General features: G+C 38.2%; 1 protein-coding gene across 4 annotated transcripts in view; it reads left to right on the forward strand.

Moving 5' to 3' along the window:
• The window catches only part of elp4 (elongator acetyltransferase complex subunit 4), a 39052-nt gene that overhangs the window by 4422 nt on the left and 15314 nt on the right, over positions 1 to 19316 (forward strand). For 3 of the 4 annotated variants that reach the window (XM_035532034.2, XM_081710131.1, XM_081710130.1), the window contains exons 4-8: positions 471 to 602; positions 2173 to 2303; positions 7975 to 8059; positions 16057 to 16245; positions 17507 to 17615. In XM_035532034.2, the coding sequence (XP_035387927.1) occupies positions 471 to 602; positions 2173 to 2303; positions 7975 to 8059; positions 16057 to 16245; positions 17507 to 17615 (646 nt within the window). The remainder of the gene's footprint in view (positions 1 to 470; positions 603 to 2172; positions 2304 to 7974; positions 8060 to 16056; positions 16246 to 17506; positions 17616 to 19316) is intronic. The other variant, XM_081710132.1, reaches the window with a different exon arrangement.

Below are 19316 nucleotides of genomic sequence, written 5' to 3' on the forward strand. Positions count from 1 at the left end.
TGCCTGTGTGCTCTTAACAAGGCTCACCTTAATGACACAGGAGTTCCTCCTGCTTCAACCTGATTGGCCCCAGCCACTGTTGTCTTAATGAGGCCCAACAGTTGAACTATCATTTGAGCTGGGCTCCGTTTCAGATGGTATTTGTGAGGCTGTACTTTTTTTCTTGTTGTTTAATCTGGCTGTTTAATCTCTGAGGAAAGGGTGCATCTGGTTGTTATTTTTTGCTCTTTTCCCTTTAATCCTGTTGAGTTTAGTGCTGACAGTGTTAGATTTCTAGTCTAGCAAAGACAGTCAGTTAACAGCCAGTGTACTTGTTTGGGGTTTTCTCTATGTGCTGATTCTGTTTCTTAGAGATAATAACATTCAAACTGCTATTTCATCCTTATGTAAAGGCTTCACTGAAGTAGTTGTAGTTCTTTTGAGACATTTTGATGTGAGAATGTATAAGATGTTTGTTTTGTGAAATGCAGATGCTTCCATCTCCTATTCTGGATGATAATGTCAGCACAGATCAAGGGGACAGGCCTCCAACGCCACTACACCTTCATGATCCAGATGCTATGAAAATAGCCTGGCGCTACCAGAACCTTCCAAAATTCCAGGTACATGTTTTCAGTATGGTTTTAAAATTTTAATTATTTTGAAATATAGTCAAATAATATTTAGGTTTATGAAATTGTTAGTTTAAAAGACATTTTCAAATTGCATCAACCCATATGGTATCTGGTATGGTATGGTAACCACTTAGTATCTAACAACAGAGTTTGTATATTGTAGCCTATTATTTAGCGGTGTGTTGTTGTAATTCAGGCATGTTAGCATGTGAAATGCATGCAGTATTGTAAAGAGCAGTGGCATCTTGTGAAAAATAATCTAGGTGGGGCTGTTGGTGACCTACTCAGTTTCAGCAAGCATCCAAATAAATCTTAACACAAACTACTAGTGCTATGTAAAATAGCCAGTATATAATTCACATTAAAATATCAACAGAGTAATAAATAACAATTATCATTAGTTGTAGCTCTGTGTTCAGATAGATGGCACACTGTGCATCATTAGAAAAACATTTGAATATTTTGTTAGTTAAAAGAAAACATTTTTAATCAAACAGAAGGCTTGTATTTTAAAAGTTAATGCAGCCTTATATCATGTAGCTGTGGCGGCCCGAGTGCCGTAGGGCACAGAGTAGGATGCACGGATTCCCACGACTTTGACAAACATTTATTGACATACAACGTATACAACAATGGTGGCACTCACGTATAACATTAATGGTGCACATGAATACACATAACGCTAACGACAATGACCAAAACATTGAAAAGAGGTTATAAAAATGTTAACAGTGGCTACACAGACAGTGACCAACGAGGAAGCACACACTAACGGGTTTAAATACAGACAGAGACACAGCACTAAACCCTGTGCAGGTGTGTGCCATGAAGGAGGTCACAAATAAGACAAACGTGAATCCCACTGCACGCAGTGGGCCATACCACGTGACTAGTGGTGGGGGGCAGCATTTTGTGACACTAGCTATAAATAACGTATCAAAAGGAAAGCTCCTATTTACACATTACAACTGAGCAACATATATATGAGCAACATTTTGTTCCTTCATAAAAATTGTTTTTCCTTTGTACCCTCTCTATATTACACAGTTTTCCTTCATCTTTCACAATAGGCAACACTAGGAGTATTTGCAGAATTGACCCACCAAAACATTTTGATATACTCACATGAAAATACCTTTTAATTTTTGTTTCAACAGAATTTGAAAAACATTGAAAACTTTACATATGCTTGTCTCCTTTTTCTCTCAGAGTAACCTGCAGAATGTTCAGTGGTGTTTTGGCTTGTGCCTGATTATTTATATTTATATATATATATATATATATATATATATATATATATATATATATATATATATATATATATATATATATATATATATATATATATATAAAATGTGTGTGTGCGTGTGCATATATAATGTATAATGTGACATATGCAACATACTTTAGGTTGCGATTGGAAAACACTGCTCTAGAAAGTAATATGGGGGAGCCTTTTCTGTTATCAGAACTGGAGCTTGTCAGATCTCTTGGTAATATATTTTACCTGTTGATAAATGTTATTTAACTTGCTTCTGCTTCATTATGTTTTGTTTAGACCACATTTGGTTCATCCTTGTTTGGGCATTGCTATGATCTCTCCAAGCCCATGGAACAGCAAGTACGTCAGGCTGCCAAGTGCCACACCTTTTACCTTCCAGAAGAAAAAACTGCAGCCAAAGAGTCCAGGTAGAAAGCCCTCAATGGCCAAATCTAGTTTGGATTTTGACTTGGAAATGACAGACACACACACATTCATCCATCAACAATGAAAGTGAAGCACTTTGCTTGCACAGCTGATGAAGGACCTCCAAATGAGTCCACACCTAATGGAATTTATGTTTTAATAGTAATAAAAGCATTTGATGACTTGGTCTCTGCACGATACTGGATGATTTTGAAGTGTTTAAGTAAAATATCAGCCACTGTTTTATTTGTAGGATGATAAATAAGCACCAAAGTAATTCTGGTTGTCTTAACAGCCAATTGTTTCTAGGTCGGTGCATCCACTCTCTGAAACACAAACCAAGGCATCATCTCTGGCTTCCTCAGGAAACCCACAGGAATGGAATTTTTTTAGGCCTTTAAGTTCCATGTATATTCAAGAGCTGGGTCAAGTCAAATTTATTGATTTAGCTCTTTTTACAACAGATGTTGTCACAAAGCAGCTTTACAAATGTCCGAGTCCAAGTCCCCAGTGAGCAAGCAAAGGGAGACAGTGGCAAGAAAAATACTCCCTAGAGCATGAGAAAGAAACCTTGAGAGGAACCAAAACTCAGGGGGAGCCCATCCTCCTCTGGCCGGCAACAGACACCACAATAATAACAATATAGTCAATAAAGAGCAGAAGAAGTAAGGAAAGTGCGAAATAAATAATAATAAAATGAAAAAAAAAAAGTAATCAATGTGTAGTCCAGTTTTTTAGAAGTCCTAGTCTGGTCATGTTAGAATGTGCGTTTCTGAAACCCATCCTGCATGAGAACGTCCATCAAGGGCAACAGTGACGTAATTGGCTGGGGTGAAGGTGTGATGGGATACAGCAGGGGACATCGAGGTTGGTGGGAGTAACCATGGCAGTTGAGATGGGTTGAGTCTCAGTAACATCATGACATCGGGTAGGTGTACCTCGGCAGAAGGGTGTGTAAATTAGCACACTATAATGTGCAAAGATGGACTCCGTCAGATCTAGCTATGGCAGCATAGCTAAAGGGATAGAGCCAGAAGGAACCACAAGCATGAGGGCACCCTGGAACATCAGTACTCTGCTGCTCTCAGTCAACAAACATGAGTGACAAAAGAGAGGTGAAGTGAAATGACAGCATCATTACATCCCAGTTTATCTCTCAATATAATACCCATGGACCCCCAGATCTACACCTTTATGTAAGATGAGAAATAATTAATAAAATGCTTTACTGTACAGATTTAATATTGGTACTGTGAGTCTCAAACATTTACAGGAAGGTTATTCCATAGTGTGGGAGCTTTTATAGGAAAAGGCTCTGCCCTTGAAATAGGTTTTCTTATTCTTGGTACTAGTAAAGATTCTGCACGTTTTGATCTAAGCAGACATTTTGGGTTGTATTGCACTAGTTGTTCTCTAAGGTACTGCAGGGCAAGACTATTCAATGCTTTGTAGATCATTAGAAGTATTTTATAATCAATACAAAATTTTACTGGGAGCCAATGTAAAGTAGCTAAGATAGGAGTGATGTGCTCGATTTTCTAGATCTAGTAAGAACTCTTGACTACTGCATTTTGAACTAGCTGGAGATTGTTTAGGCACTTAGTGGTGCAGCCAGATAGTAAGGCATTACAGTAGTCTGATCTTAAAATGATAAATGCATGGACTAGCTTTTCTGCTTTTCTGTGGAGATTATGTACCTAATCGTTGTAATGTTCCAGAGGTGGGAAAAGGCGGTCCTAGAAATATTTACATGAGCTTCCAATGAGAGACTGGGATCCATTATCACTCCAAGATCTTTAACTGTTAGAGAAGCTATGATTGGGAGACCATTGAGTAATTAGAGAGGGAGGACCTAGCTTTCTCTGGGCCTAATAGAAGCACCTCTGTTTTGTCAGGATTAAGGGAGAGAAAGTTCCTCAAGATTCAGTGTCTGATGTTCCTTTATGCATTCCTCACTAATACAAAGTTGATGTATTTCCTCTGGTTTGGCTGAGACATAACTGAGTCTCATCAGTGTAGCAGTGGAAACTAGCACAGTGTTTACGTATAATGTCACCTGGCAGTAGCAAATATAAAGAAAAAGCAGAGGCTCTAGAACAGATTCTTGTAGGTCACCATAGCTAACCTTGTTGTATGCTTAGAAGTCTCCATTTATGTTAACAAACTTGTAGCTACCAACTGCATAAGATTTAAACCAGGAAAGGACTATTCGACTAATCCCAACAACATTTTTGAGTGTCTCTAGTTAAATGTGATCTATAGTATCAAATACTGCACTCAGACCAAGCAATATAAGCAAAGAGACATAACCCTGTTCAGAAGCCAACAACAGGTCATTAACTACTTTAATCAGTGCTGTTTCTGTACTATGATGTGGCCTAAACCCTGACTGAAAGACTTGGATGTATCTGGTTCTGATTCAGGTATGAGCTTAGCAGCCGAGCTACATCTTTTTTTAGGTTCTTGGAAATAAATTGAAGGTTTGAGATTGGCTTGTAGTTTGACAGCTGACATGGGTCAAGGTTAGATTTTTCGATAATTGGCCTGATTACTGCTAATTTCATTGGTTTAGGTGTGTAGCCAATGTTCAAGGAGGAGTTTATAAAATTTAGTAAAGGTTCACTTACATCAGGTAGAATTTCTTAAGAAAGTGTGCAGGCAGTGAATATAGTAACCAAGTGGAGGATTTTAAGCACAAGATCAGAGATGTAAGTTCTGGCTCTTGCATAGTTGTAAAGGATTCTAGAGTCTTTTGGCTTGGTTGTTCTGATCTCCAAGTAGCTGCCCGATGTCATGTTAATACTCTGAATGTTCTCTCTAATGTGCTTAATTTTCTCATTGAAGAATGAACTCATTACTGCTATGTGATGTTGTAATCCGAACATTGGTGTCAGTTATATTCCTAGTTAGATATGAAATTGTATTAAATAGAAATCTAAGATTATTATTGTTATTTTCTATTAGGGTCGAGAGATCAGCTGTTCAAGCAGTAAAAAGCGCCTTTATATACTTGAGAAGGCTCTCCTAAGTTTAGTGTGGCACCATGTATGTTCTATTTTTTGAGGGTATCCTAGTGACAAATGATAAATCAGGGAGATTTGCAATAAATCTAGATGCAGTGGCTGACGTGATCGTGTGTCTAGTGTGAGATGGCATCAGACTGGTGTAGCATGGCTGTATTCTCTACGTCTACACTCTGTCAGTACTAAGTCAAGCATATATCCACTCGAATTTGTGGATTCTCTTATACATTTAGTGAAACCAATTCATTCTAATATAGAACTAAAGGCTGATCTCTGAATGTGAGGGTCTTGTGCACTATCAAAGTGTATTTTGAAATCACCATTAAAGCTGGGTGGAACAAATATATATATATATATATATATATATATATATATATGAGAGAGAGAGAGATTGGTTTATATATCAGGAGCCATCAGGAGCCATTTATGGGGGTTCTCTCATTTTATGTATGCAAATAAAGGTTGTCTTTCTGTTTATTAGAATTACTCCGCCACGGCATCTGTGTTTGCTTGAGGAAATGTGTTCCTGTTTTTATAACTTAGCCAGGATGACCGTGCACTGTATTGGGACCTTTTTAAATGATACAGCTTAGATTGGTGTAGTTTCAGGAATTCTGTCGTCATACATCCTGATGGCGCATTATGGTTAAATTAATTGTTTTTATGGGAAGCTGAAGCACTGGCCATAAAGCTTTTAGCTTTTATCTCTCTAGATCTCCTTTCCTCATGTGTCCTTTTTTCTAGTGCTCTGGAGTTGTGCTCTCCAGCTAACTACAGATTCAACTAGCGAGGCTGGGGCTACCTTGATGATCTTTTCGGCCGTTTATAGCTTGTTTATAGCTTCATTTCACTATGTGTTGTAATTGGCATAAGATGCTTTGTAGGTGTAAGTGGAGCTTGCTGTTTAAGAAGGAGGCTCACACTCCTTCCTTTCTCACCTGCCTGGGGTCATAATTGGCTCACCTCTTGACCATTATTCTCTGTGGACAGCAACTTAGCACGCTCCAATGGGCTACCATGCCTCTGCCTCTCAGATGTAATGGGGGCAGGACCTCTTTTGATTACTGCCTCTCGAAACTCTTGAGCACAAAATATCCCTTCAGTAAGGTCAGAGACCATTGTGTTTCCTAAGGTGGAAGAAAAAGGTAACATGCTGTGACCCATTGTCTACATGAGTGTGTGTACGGTTGGGTGGACTGAGTTGTGTGTGTGTGTGTGTGTGTGTGTGTGTGTGTGTGTGTGTGTGTGTGTGTGTGTGTGTGTGTGTGTGTGTGTGTGTGTGTGTGTGTCTGCCTGCATGCATGCCTACGCGCACATATGCACATGTACATTTAGTACCCCTCAAAGGTTTTGACCCTGTGTGCGTGCACACCGCCAATAAGTTCCGTAAAGCTGAGAACTACGAATGTGATGGCCAAGGCAGTGAATATCACTTCACTAAGACAATGGAAGGAAAAAATTCAAATGCTTTTGTTTTCTGTTTATCTTGAAATTTTATATTTTCAAACTGCATTTATTCTTCTTATATTTTACAACTGAGATCCATTTAGCTACTGGCACTATTGTTAACACCCAAGAAAATAATTGAAAATCACAAAGATCCCCTTTGCTTGGAGATGTTATTAAGGAGAAAGGAGTTGCAGAGCCAGGTTTCAAAATAATGGTGGCCTGGAGCCAGTAAAAAAGTATGTCTGGTAAGTTGATTGGCCCAGTCACTGTCCTGTTTGGTCTAGTGACAGTGTTTCTGTCAATCGCGATAATGAGTTCACCTATGGTGATGACAAATTGGCTGAAGATATTTTCTCAAAAATGAAAAATTGTTTCACATATTTTGAAAGACAGATGTGCTTATTTGTGTTAATGGCACTTATCAAATAATATGTAACTACATAGCTAGCTAGGATAGTAACTTAGCCTGAGATGAAGTGGATATATTCATTTTTATAACACTGGTTCAATTGAAAAAAAATGTTTTGTAAGAGCTCGTCATGTAGCTCTTGTTTAATTATGCCCAAGGTGGTAAATTACTCTTAAATTGATCATTTAGATTGTGTGTAATAAATATAAGATGTCTGAACCTGGTCTCTGTAATTTAAAAAGAAAGTAGCTGTCCTTTATGCATATCTTGTGAAATATTCAGAGGTAGAGACAATGATTTGCTGAGAGGCCAGACAATTCACTATATAGTTAAAGATCAAATCAAGAACAGTACCAAAACAGCTTTCTCGGTTGGACATGTACAAAAGAACGCCATCTGCTTACAGAGAGATACAGTGGTCTTCCCCCTCAATTGTAATACCAGAGTAGACATTTCTTGCTCCAACTGATTGAGCTAGTGGCTCAACCACAAAAAAAAAATTGTATTTAGACTGACAGCTATTGTATTTGTCTCAGAATGACTCTCTCCAGAACAGTAAATAAAAAATCCCAACTAACTCTGGTGACAGTTTTTTCAGCATTGTGATGAAGATGTTTCACCCACTATAATAAATCAGCCCTGCTAGCCTCACAGTTTGAGCTTGAGCTTCTGTGAACTACACAGAGAATTTCAGTTAATTCTGTTCTCCTTTATCTGTATATAGTAATCTATTTATGATGCGTTTGTTTTAATCAATTATTTTGCTTACTCTATTTACTCCTTTATGCTTAGCCACCTAACAGGACCCTATGCTGGTTTGCTGCAGTGCATCCAGGCACTTATCCAGAAAGAAGGCTTTGATGGATCCAGTTCACAGGTTAGCATATCTCAAGTGAAAATCTTTTATTATTCTTCCAGACACTATTAAACTTTGCCTCACTGTATATTGTATGCTTTGCTCACAGACAAAGCAGGGTAGTTGGCATTTTTCTCCAAGCAGACGAAATTGCTCAGTGATCCTGTGTAGGAAATGCAAAATCATGCCCATCCTCAATTAATCACATTGTAATCAAAACTCGTAAAAGTCATTACTCCTTCTCTAAATGAAGAATGCTGTTTGCTTAAGTATTCAATCCCTGTGCTGTGAAAGCTCCAAGTTTACACAGATGAAAGACTGGAAACGGTTAGTTTACAGATGGCCTTTACTTGTGAATCATTAAAGTTTGCTTTTTTATAATATCCATTAATTGAAGTAAAATTCGTCAGACTATGAATTTGAAAGAAAGGTGGGAAAATGACCAAGAACATTCTATGAAAATTAAAGACATGCTCAAGAGAGGAAAAGGCTACAACACAGTATTCAAGTGTTTAAATGAATCTCATTCACCACTGTTGGATCAATTATTAGGAAATGAATGCTGCATTATGATATGAGCAACTGTATACAACTAAATGAAATAATATGATATGGAAGGGTGAGTAAGAAGAAGCCATTACAGAAGAAAAACCCATCCAAAACCCATCTGCAGCTCGCCAGAGGGTATCAGAGTGACACAGCTAAATTCTGGTATAAGGTTTTGAGGTCAAGTAAGACAAAAGTTGAGTTTTTTTGCAAAAATTCAAGTGTGTGGCACAAACCTAATGCTGCCAGTGAGGTATTGGGTGGTATCCTCATTTCATGGGGATGCTTTTCCTCAGAGGGGACTAGGTATGCTGGGAGATCCCAAAAACAAGGCCAAAACAACCCTGAAGTTGAATAACAAGAACTGATGTTGCCGTTTGAACATACTGGCACATAAGCATCTTCCAACCAAACTGAATAATGTGAACCAAATCTGCCATGAAGAATGGGTGAAAATCTCTCCCAAACTTTGTGCAAAGTTGCCAGCAACTTACCCCAACTTCCCTAAAGGTGCAATTGCACTAAAATTACCAAGTACTAGAAGTCTGAAGGAGCAGAAGATTTATACATGTAGCATTTTTTGCCTTTAAATTTTTTTTTTTAATTTGCTGACAAATAATGAATTTGGACTTTGAAAATTTACTTGAAGAGCAAACTGATGTGAAATAATAATAAAAAAATTCCAGTCTGTGTTTGTAAACCAGACAAATCACCTTTAAGGGGGTTGAATGAATGTTTTTGGAAGCCAGTGCATTAAATAATTCAGTGTGTTAAATAGTTCAGTTAATGCTGGCTCCCTTTATACAGTTTTCGAAATGGTTTTTGTATCGGCCAATTCTGATGGCAAAAAGCAGCACGTGATTTTGGATCAGAAATGATTGTGGAACATCTCTACAAGAGCAAATTTGTGATTTTTAAAAAAAATCTAATATTAAGCATGGAATTTAAAATCTATATGTAAAGCAAATAAATTTCGGAATAAAAATATCAGATTTGCGATGCCCTCATTATCTAAATCCTTCATCGACATCAAATCATGGACCAAATATTCTTTATTTAAAAAATTAAACCTCAAAGATAGCAGTTCCTCCTCTTTCTATATCAGAGGAAGCCGTGCTCCCCTGGGTTTTTCACTCTTTGAGTCCCATTAGCAATGTAGTAAACAGGCAAAGACAGACATTGAACCATATGAGCCTCTGTCCATATTCAGACAGTGCCACTAAAGACTTCATCCTCTTCCAGCCAACCTCCCCCACCCACCACCCACCACCCACTATTGTCCATGCAGAGCTACTTTGGAGACTAGGCCTCAAGACACCTCTTTTTTTTTTTTTTTTTCCACCTTTTATGTGACCTTAATGTGGCAGTTAAACTTCAGATAGCATTATGTAACCTAATTATTACAGCTAGACATACTTGTGTTAAAAAATAATCATTTCCCTTACCTTGGGAAGAGTATGGCCAAAGTGTAAAAGCATGTGGTGTTGGTTCTGTTCTGTGACTAACATTTTCTGTTTAGATGTTTTGGGATTAGGTGACATGATAATGTAACAGTCTGGTCAAAAGGTAATTGAAAGCTGCGGCACATGAGCTTCCATCTTTAATTTGTTTAAAATATGTTTCAAAATTCTTTATTTCCTGAAAACCCTCCCTGGGACTTTCACACTGACGTCCTGTTCTCTATATGCTTCTCCTTTACCACTAACACTGATGGCACCTTATATAACATAGAATGTTTTTCAATCACTCGCAGAAATTCATGCTTTTCTTTCTATGTATGTGTTTGTCTTTCTTTCCATTTACCTAATTTGTTTGGGGAAGAAGAAGAACAGATCGTTTTATTTACCAGTCAGTTATTGATTATTAAAGTCACTGACGGATATGTAAACTGTAGAACAGTTAGTGTATTAGCCAAGGCTGTAGGTACTTATGCTTGTGTGGTGGTTAGTGCAGTGGTTCCTGAGTGGGGTTTTACATAGCAAACCTCCAGTACAGAGGAATTAGAAAAGCGAGGTGGTGGAAGTGCTCAGCCCAACCCAAGGAAGGTCTGAAAATGTAGGCGAACAATGAGGTTTATTTTCTTTTAGATGCTTTGGATAGTGGAGCATGAAAAACTCCATGTAGCTGTGGAGAGGATGATGGGGGTGTGTAGAATTTTCAACAGTTCATGTGACAAATCCAAACAGCGGTAATATCAATGTCTAAGTGGAATTTTCAGATACACTTTGAACACATTCACCAGAAAGTCTGAGCTATTCAGAAACTTCTCTATAACACTAATGAAAACGGTTAAAAAGCTTCTATCTAATTACAAGCTCCAGTGGTCAGAAATGCTCAGAGATAGTCAGTCAGGTTTTTACTCAGAGATGCATTTAGAATGTTAACATACACTGATGTTAATTGCAGTGTTGCTCCAACTTTGCAACTGCCCTCAAGCTCCCATGGTCTCTGCTGTGGAGGGTTCTCCACTTTTACCTGTAGACCTGTGGCTGACAGTTGAGGCCAGTGTGCCAGAAATGTGCTGGTGCTCCTGCCAGACATTGTGGCTCTCATTCTGACACACACTTTGTGGTCATGTCATGCTACCTCCCTGATTTTTCAGTGCTGTCCAGTGATGTTCTAATGTAGTGTTCTGACTAATCGTCATGCAGTGGACTTGACTTAACATAGTGGCTGTATGGATGTGTGCTGTTTGAGTCAAGAGGACCTAAACACAAAAAGGGCTTTTCACCAAAGGCAAGTTTCCAAAACCAATTTGGTTACACAGTTTAATGGACACAAATTGTATATGCAAATTGGGTACAATTTTATTTACCGTTTGCAGTTCTGTAGTAGTATTGTAACTTGCATCTGAGAGTTGTTATAAAGTTCATCCTCTGATGGCACAGGTAACACTAACCAATTGCCAAATCTGCCTCAAACATTTGCTTGTCAAAAAAGTAATTAAAAGGAAATCCTGTCCTGTGGTTGGTAAGATGACTTCTTTTAAATGTACTCTAATGCAAGGCTTAAATTGCCTTTCCTCTCTGTCTACTATTCATATTTAAAGGCATGACTAAAGGATGTAAACAAATCAAATAAACAACAAATAAGCAACAGCTTACTAAAGAAAATGATCGTTAATAGCTGTTCCCTTGAAAGAGTGATTAGCTGTTCTCTTGCATTGCTTTGAAACCTCACTGTGTTCTTTGAAATAATTACATTTTTAAGGACTGAAAATATATTTGGCATTTATCTGCCATTGACAGATGGGCCTAAATGATTATGGACACCGCCTGCGTATATTGCATATGGACTTTCTTTAATATGAACTCTCATTTTCCACATCACCACACGTTAATGAATAATGTTGCTCTAAGAGAGAAAATATTTGTACATTTTCCAAGTTTAAAGAAAAAGTTTATTTAATGGTCTAATAATGTTGTGCACTGTCAACATGCATAAACACTTTCAGAACAAAATTCTCCTGGAGACTAAACACAAATTAAATTCAAAGGCTGCCAGTCATTCTTCTTAATAGAACTGACGATGTAAAGCCTTAATTTCTGTCACACCTCTTTATTCTGAAGAAATTACCAAGCAACCATCCTAAAATATAGGGAATATGTCAACTAATGATTATGAAATATCAAAGGTTCATTAACATTATATCAGTCTCATTCCTTAATTAGTTCATATATTGTGCAATGACAAAATTCAAATGTATTTGCCATGATGACCAACTTGTTGAATAAATAGGAAGTTTATTGATTAATGAAGAAAAATTATTGACGTTGTGAAACAGGAGTTATAGACTACTATGACAGACTTGGCTCAGGCATATTTTTGCCCAAGCCAGAACTGCTGAGCCATGGTGCTAACTCCACTAAGATTAGCCTGTCCCAAAAAGCTAATGGAACTAGCGGTTAGTGTCACTACCGGAGTATTGCCTAAAGGGGATTAGATTCCTATTTCACTATTATACATTATTCACCATTTCACTGAAATGACACCTGAATAGTAAAAATTAATTCTGGCTCTGAAGGGTCACTTTGCTACAACTCAATGATAAAACGATAAACCTTGTAATCATGTGGCATAAAATCAACTGCCTCCAGCTTGTGTTTTCATAACACTAATCCATCTGGTCAGATACAGAATTTAGGTTTTGATCACTTTACTAGAATCCTGGCAATCACACAGCAAAACCACTTACAATCTGAGACAAAAAAAAAAAAAAAGCAGACCTGGTAGTCACGCAGCATAAGGTTTGGCCTCTGTATGTACAATATTGCATGTGGGCAGCGAGTTACAATTTACATAACACAAGAGCTCTATGACTAGACAGACAAAATATCCGACATTCAAAACAAGAAGTTTGCTCACACAACAGGAAGTTTACTCACACTGCATGTTTTTCGCTCAGGCGCAACATACTCATACAACACAAATTTGCTCACACACAACCCGCAAAGAAAAGAATCGGGATCAGATGGGAGAACTTTTGCAGAAGCCAGAAATCCACAGAGCTATGGTGCTAACTTCACTAAGACTAGCCTAGTCACTGAGGGGAACTATGACTTCATTGTCTGTGCAATCAGTAGGCAATACAAAAATGTTTTATTCCAAAAAAAAAATCGATAATGTTATATGTACATGATTCTGGTCTCATTGCGATGCTTACTAGAAGACCTTTCATAAGGCAAACATCAAATTCAAGTATTCCTTCAAGAGTGTGGTCTTTATAAGTTTTTATTGATATTTTACTGGTATTCTGGTATTTGTAAAACAAGGCCTCGTAAAACAAGGGTGTTATGAGTTGTCCCAGGGGTGAAGGTCCAGTCACGCCATAGGGCAGTGACTGGTATTCCAGAGTACCTTGATGGTGAGGGGTGTTGGGGTTACCTTACATTTAATTGCAGGAGTGGGCTGCAGCTTACACTGCACTTCATATCATTAATCATCCCTATCTAAAATTGCATAAGTAAAGATTTAGCAATTATACTCGAGTCTGTAATTTCCACCCTCATAAGCGGAGATCAAACTGGATTTACCAAAGGGAGACATGCCTACACAAATTAAATTTTGCATTAAAAGATCAATTCACATGTACATTATAACAGGAACACCACAGTAACTTAAGTAACAATATATATGTGTGCCTTGCTGCTGAAAAGGCGTTTGAAAGGGTAAAGTAGCACTGTATCACCTTCTCAAGCACTTTGGATTTTATCCATATTTTAATTTCTGATTAAAAAATTATATAACTCACCTTCTGACTCTATTTTCATAAATATCCATGTATCAAAGCAATTTCAACTCCAAAAAAGAGCTTGACAAGCTGCTTTCATCAGACAGGATAATAAAATGTCAAGTCCAGTCCAAGATATGCCACCAAAAATCAGATTGTGTAGATGACATTTTACTATATATCTCCAGTCCTTCATTATCCATCCCATCAGTCCAGATATTATAAGCAACTATAGCAAGGTGTCTGGCTATTCCAACTGGAGTTTCCTCCTGAGTTTTAACCGGGGTGTCACGGTCTGGGATGTACTGTCTAAACATGTACACAGCATAATCCATTAAATACCTTGGCATTCATCTCTCTCCTGACCTGAGTGATATATATCAAACTCAACTATGTCCCTGTACTGCAGCAATTAAGAGACAGTCTAAAGATGGAACTCTACACAGGATAAAATTTCAAATATTCTATGTCAGACATTAGAGCTACACATAGGGCCCCAGCCCACTCACTTCATACAAGCAACCAGAACATTGCAAGATCTTCACAAGGGTCATCGGGTATGCACCTCTCTTCATTTGTTTTACTGAATGAACGCCACGACACCTCTAGAAGCCTCAATAATGAGGTCTGCACTCCTAGTCCCACTCCCCTTCATTTTTAAACCAAGCTGGCCTCCCTGGTGAATAAGGCCACTGACACCGTCAGTGCATGCTTAGTGCCGTCAGTTCCATCTGGGCTTTACACAATATGCCAATAGCAAACACAACTGCACTGCCCTAGTCAGTTCTGAACCTGTAAAATCTATATTGGCCTCCTCAGCAACTAAGCCCATACACCCAGCACCACTGGCACCAATGATGCTTACTGAGTGCTGCCAGTTCCACGTAGATTTCACCTAATACAACACTAAGCATTCTCCAACCACAGATCCATACTGGCCTCCCTGGTGACTAAGGGAGTCACACCCACCCCCATTGGCACGTTTAATGCATCCTTGGTATCACCATGGATTCCATGTGGTTCCATGTGGATTTACTGCATTTTGAAATGACATGACACAAGAACCCACTCACCTCAGCCATTGCCCCTTTTATAGTGCATTTCCCAGCTAGTCTGTGCTCTCCTTATCCACAACCATTGACTAGCCCTTTCATCCAATTCTGATAACTCCTTCACAACTACTTTTAGTTTATGGCCTCTGAAACCAAATGCACAAGCAAGGATATGGTAGACTTGACTACAGATTCCCTAATACCTATTGCTACAGGTCTTATATGCACCTGCCACCCACGTTCTCTCACTTCAGCCACCAATAATAAACTATTCGTAAACTACAAACTACCCTTATCTCTCATTTGCCAGATATCAGCACATAAAATGAATATCATGCCTAAAATGAATGACTTGCTCTCTATGACCCGGTAGCCCTCTCTCTGGCTAGTTCTCATTTCTTGACTATATAAGCAGTTCTATTGAAAACACAAAAACACAAATCAAATTATTCACACTCCAAAAGCCTAAAGATCTTGGAAAATGCAGGGCCTCAAATTTCTACTGCTACTTCACATCAGCTATTTCACATTCAACATTGGACCTGCAATATTAGCCAGCAGTGGTTAGACATCTATGACAGTTTAATCCAAGGATTCAGTCTGATTATCCTTCCATTACTGCTCTCTTCTGTACACAAGTTTTCCAGAGAAACAGGATGTTTTAGACAGAGGTCCTTCATTAGCTGTGCTTCACTTTCATTTTGCTTGCACAGCTGATGGACCTTTGTCCAAAAAGTCCTGTTTCTCTGAAAACCTTGTGTATGTCACTACACACACCCACAATACAGTTACAGAGTGCAAAAATGACAAACTACAATGAATAAATTGTAAACTTAATAAAGTTATTGTTCCCAAAAGGGTACATTGGTGGAGGTGTGGCCAAGGGATGCTGGCTTAGCTTTTTAAAAACAAATAAACAAAAAAAGCCTTAACTTCTGTATTAATGCTCTCTTTCTCATATTAACACATGGATAGGACACACTAGATTCATTAGGTTAATCAGATATTTGAAAGCCCATCTGTGCCAGTTTCTAACTGTTTTGGAGTTTAATTAGAAATTGCTTTTTTGACTTACAAGATTTAACAACAGAATTCTCAACAGAATTATCTACTATGATTTGAATCTTTTCAAGCCATAACAGCACATTTTTAATGATAAAACTAATAAAGGTTTTCTTTCTCTCTTTAAGTGTACAGTGCGGAATGTGTTGCGGGTGTGCCTTCATTCTCTGGGTTCAGCATTGTGGGGGGATGACTTGTGCTGTAGCGAGAGCCCCACCCACTACCATGCCCTTACCACCTTCTTATATGCACTTCGAGCCCTCCTGCGTTCTTCCCTTTCTGTAGCTATGGTGACTGTCCCCTCTCATCTTATACAGGTAAGAGTGGGTTGGTTTTTTTTTGTATGTTTTGTGTGTGGTTGTGGTGGTTGCTTTCTGATGATTGCTTTGACACTGGCACCAAGTCCTGCTGTGAGGGTGCAATGAAGCATACTGCTTCTGAGCCACCTCTCGGAGACAAAATTTTCAGAAGATGACAACTGTAGTGTAGCTACTCCAGATTCCTGCCACCAAATAAATGCTGGTGTATTACTATGATTTTTTTCCAGAAACAAACAAAATGTTTATGATGCCATGTACCAGTATAAAATTATTTACAAGTTCACAAGTGTTATTTAAACCGTATTTTATTCTCTTTCAATAAGCAAGCCTCGAGACTGCTAATTGTAACACATTTCCTAAGAGCCCCATGTAACTCGATTAGAAAGCTAGAGCAGATGGAACTGAAGATTCTGCTAAATGCGGTTTTGTTTGACTGCAGCATGTGAGTGGGAATATGTGCCTGTGGGGACACACACATTTCCACTCACCAGCTATAGCAGCCCAGACTGGTATCCATGTTTTTGCTTCCTGTATCTCCTTCATCTTTGCCGCTTTCCAGAGGCAACAACAATCCAAGTGTTCTGTCTATCTCCTCTGGTATGTTGTGTGAGTGTAGACATTTGTTAGTAACAGCCAGTTTATGCTGGAATACCAAGGTCAGAAGATCTTGGAAAGTGTAAGTGGGATTCTCATGATTAAACACTGATGGTTAGACATAAAAGCAAAAGCACACAAAGGGAGCAATGAAGGAGAGCGCATCGAGCCACCGTGTTTGTTGATGCCTCCATCTTGTCATGTTAATATAGACTATGTAAGACTATAATATAGTCTAAAATATAGACTATATGGTGTTTTTTTGAAGATATTACTTGCTTTTGTTTCCATGTTATGAATATTATTATGAAATGGAACACTTTAAAGGCATTGCCTTTTTGTCCTTTACATTGTCTTACCCAACACAAGACCAGAAAAAAACTTGCCAGTATACAGGGCCATATACAGTACCATACCGTGTGTGTGTGTGTGTGTGTGTGTGTGTGTGTATGCGTGTATGCGTGTATGTGTGTGTGTGTGTGTGTGTGTGTGTGTGTGTGTGTGTGTATGTATATATATATAATATGAATATATATATATATATATATATATATATATATATATATATATATATATATATAATGTACTGTGTCTGTGTGCATACCACCATATAATTACATTTCTCTCTCTCTCTCTCTCTCTCTCTTTCTCACTCACTATGCAGAAGAGAGTAATAATGGAAAGGATAACCAAACTGAGTGACACAACTCTCACTCTAGAGTCATTTCAAGGCTCAGAAAAAGAAACCAACCCACTCTACAAAGATTACCATGGTGAGACACACACATTACATCTATACCAATGCATAGTGTATACATTCAGTATGGAAGCCTTTACTTTTACATCTGATTTATTTTCAAAAAGAATTGTTTTGTTTTTTTGTTTTTTTATTTGACATCATCCCATCTTTTCTGTAAATATCTTTTTCTCTGTCCCCACTCCCCTGCATGTGTGCATGGGTAGTGTGTTGTAAGCATAAGCACTCAGTTCTTGGTGTTAGTGTGATTCTGCTTAGAACACATGCCTCTCAGAGCAGCTGTGCACATGCACACACAAACATGCACACTACTTCCCTCCCCTTGAATAAGTAGATGGGCCACAGAGATCTAGAATGAATATTTTTATAATAGCAAAAATGTCTTTGTGGACTAGGGGGCAGAGACTTGAATTTTTTTTTTTAATCGTACCATTCCTTTTCCTTTATTGTGGGTGCTGTATTTCTTCACTTCTTGCTCCCTCCTTTTTGTATCACTCAAAAAGTTAACGTGCATACGGTTTGCACAACACTCTCATCTTCTATCTGTCCATGCCCAGACTCTCCTTTTTACTCATCTGTCTTCAACTACCCCCAAATAGCTCTTTCTCTCTCGTGCTCTTTTGGTTTGTCCCAAATTTAACTCTGGGTTAATATCAGAAGTCACGTTGTTGCTTCTTTGTACCACAAGCCCACAGGTTACATTTTCAGCATTTGGCAAACACTCTTATCCATAGAGACTTACATATCTATCAGTATGACAGTATATGCTCCCTGGGAATCAAGCCCATTACCTTGGTGTTGCACCTTGTCCTGCTTTTGCAAATGAGCTACAAGAGTATACCCACTTGTCCTGCTAGATTATTTATCTATTAATCTTTTTATTTTTGCGGTGTGTTGTTGGTATTTTAGTTTGATTGCTTAGGAATACAGGAGACAGTAGACCTTTTACTCTTAGTGCTTGTGTAGCACAAAACAATTGGGGGGGATGGGGGGTTCCACTTCTTTCCCCACTTCTTTTCACAAGCCCTGTGTCTAGTGGTGCTGTTACAGTGGCCTGTAGGCATAGATTTGGCAGGGAGAAGACTGGGGGGAAATGTCATGTAGTGTGCAGAGCTCCCTCAGCCCCGTTCTGAAGGTCTGTCTTAGCAATAATATATAGCAATGTTTTCACTGAACTATCATTTCCCATATATTTTATTACCAGACTAGAAGTTGGTTCTGTTTGTTTGCTGTGTCAGCAGATGTACATGCAAGAATATCAGCTCACACTAAATTTCAGTGAGTCTTCCCTTAAAATCTAGAACATTTTGAATCATAATTTTGGTGATATACTCTTAAGATACCTTGTGCATCTTTGTAAATAAATATAACTCCAACGACTGAGCTAATTTTTCACCATTTCCTCTACTCATGTGTCTTTCCTTCTCTCCCTCTGTCTTTTCTGCTCTCCTTTTCTCACTCTAATTTTTTACTTCTTCTCTTTTGCTTTTGTTTTATTGGTTCAGATAATAAAAAAATGCTTGCTTCTTTAACCCTATTACTTCACTGGTTATACCCACAATAAAGAAAACATTGACATTGCTTATGTATTTTATATACACAGGGCACTTGACTAGTAATCAAAAAAAGCTCTCTGTTTGGCCCCTGAGTAAGGCCCTTAACCCTCATTACTCAAGTTGTATTCAGTCGTAATCGTAAGTCGCTTTAGATAAAAGCA

The sequence above is a fragment of the Electrophorus electricus genome, chromosome 3, assembly GCF_041902795.1.
Source record: "Electrophorus electricus isolate QZ-2024a chromosome 3, ASM4190279v1, whole genome shotgun sequence".
Classification (NCBI taxonomy): Eukaryota; Metazoa; Chordata; class Actinopteri; order Gymnotiformes; family Gymnotidae; genus Electrophorus; species Electrophorus electricus.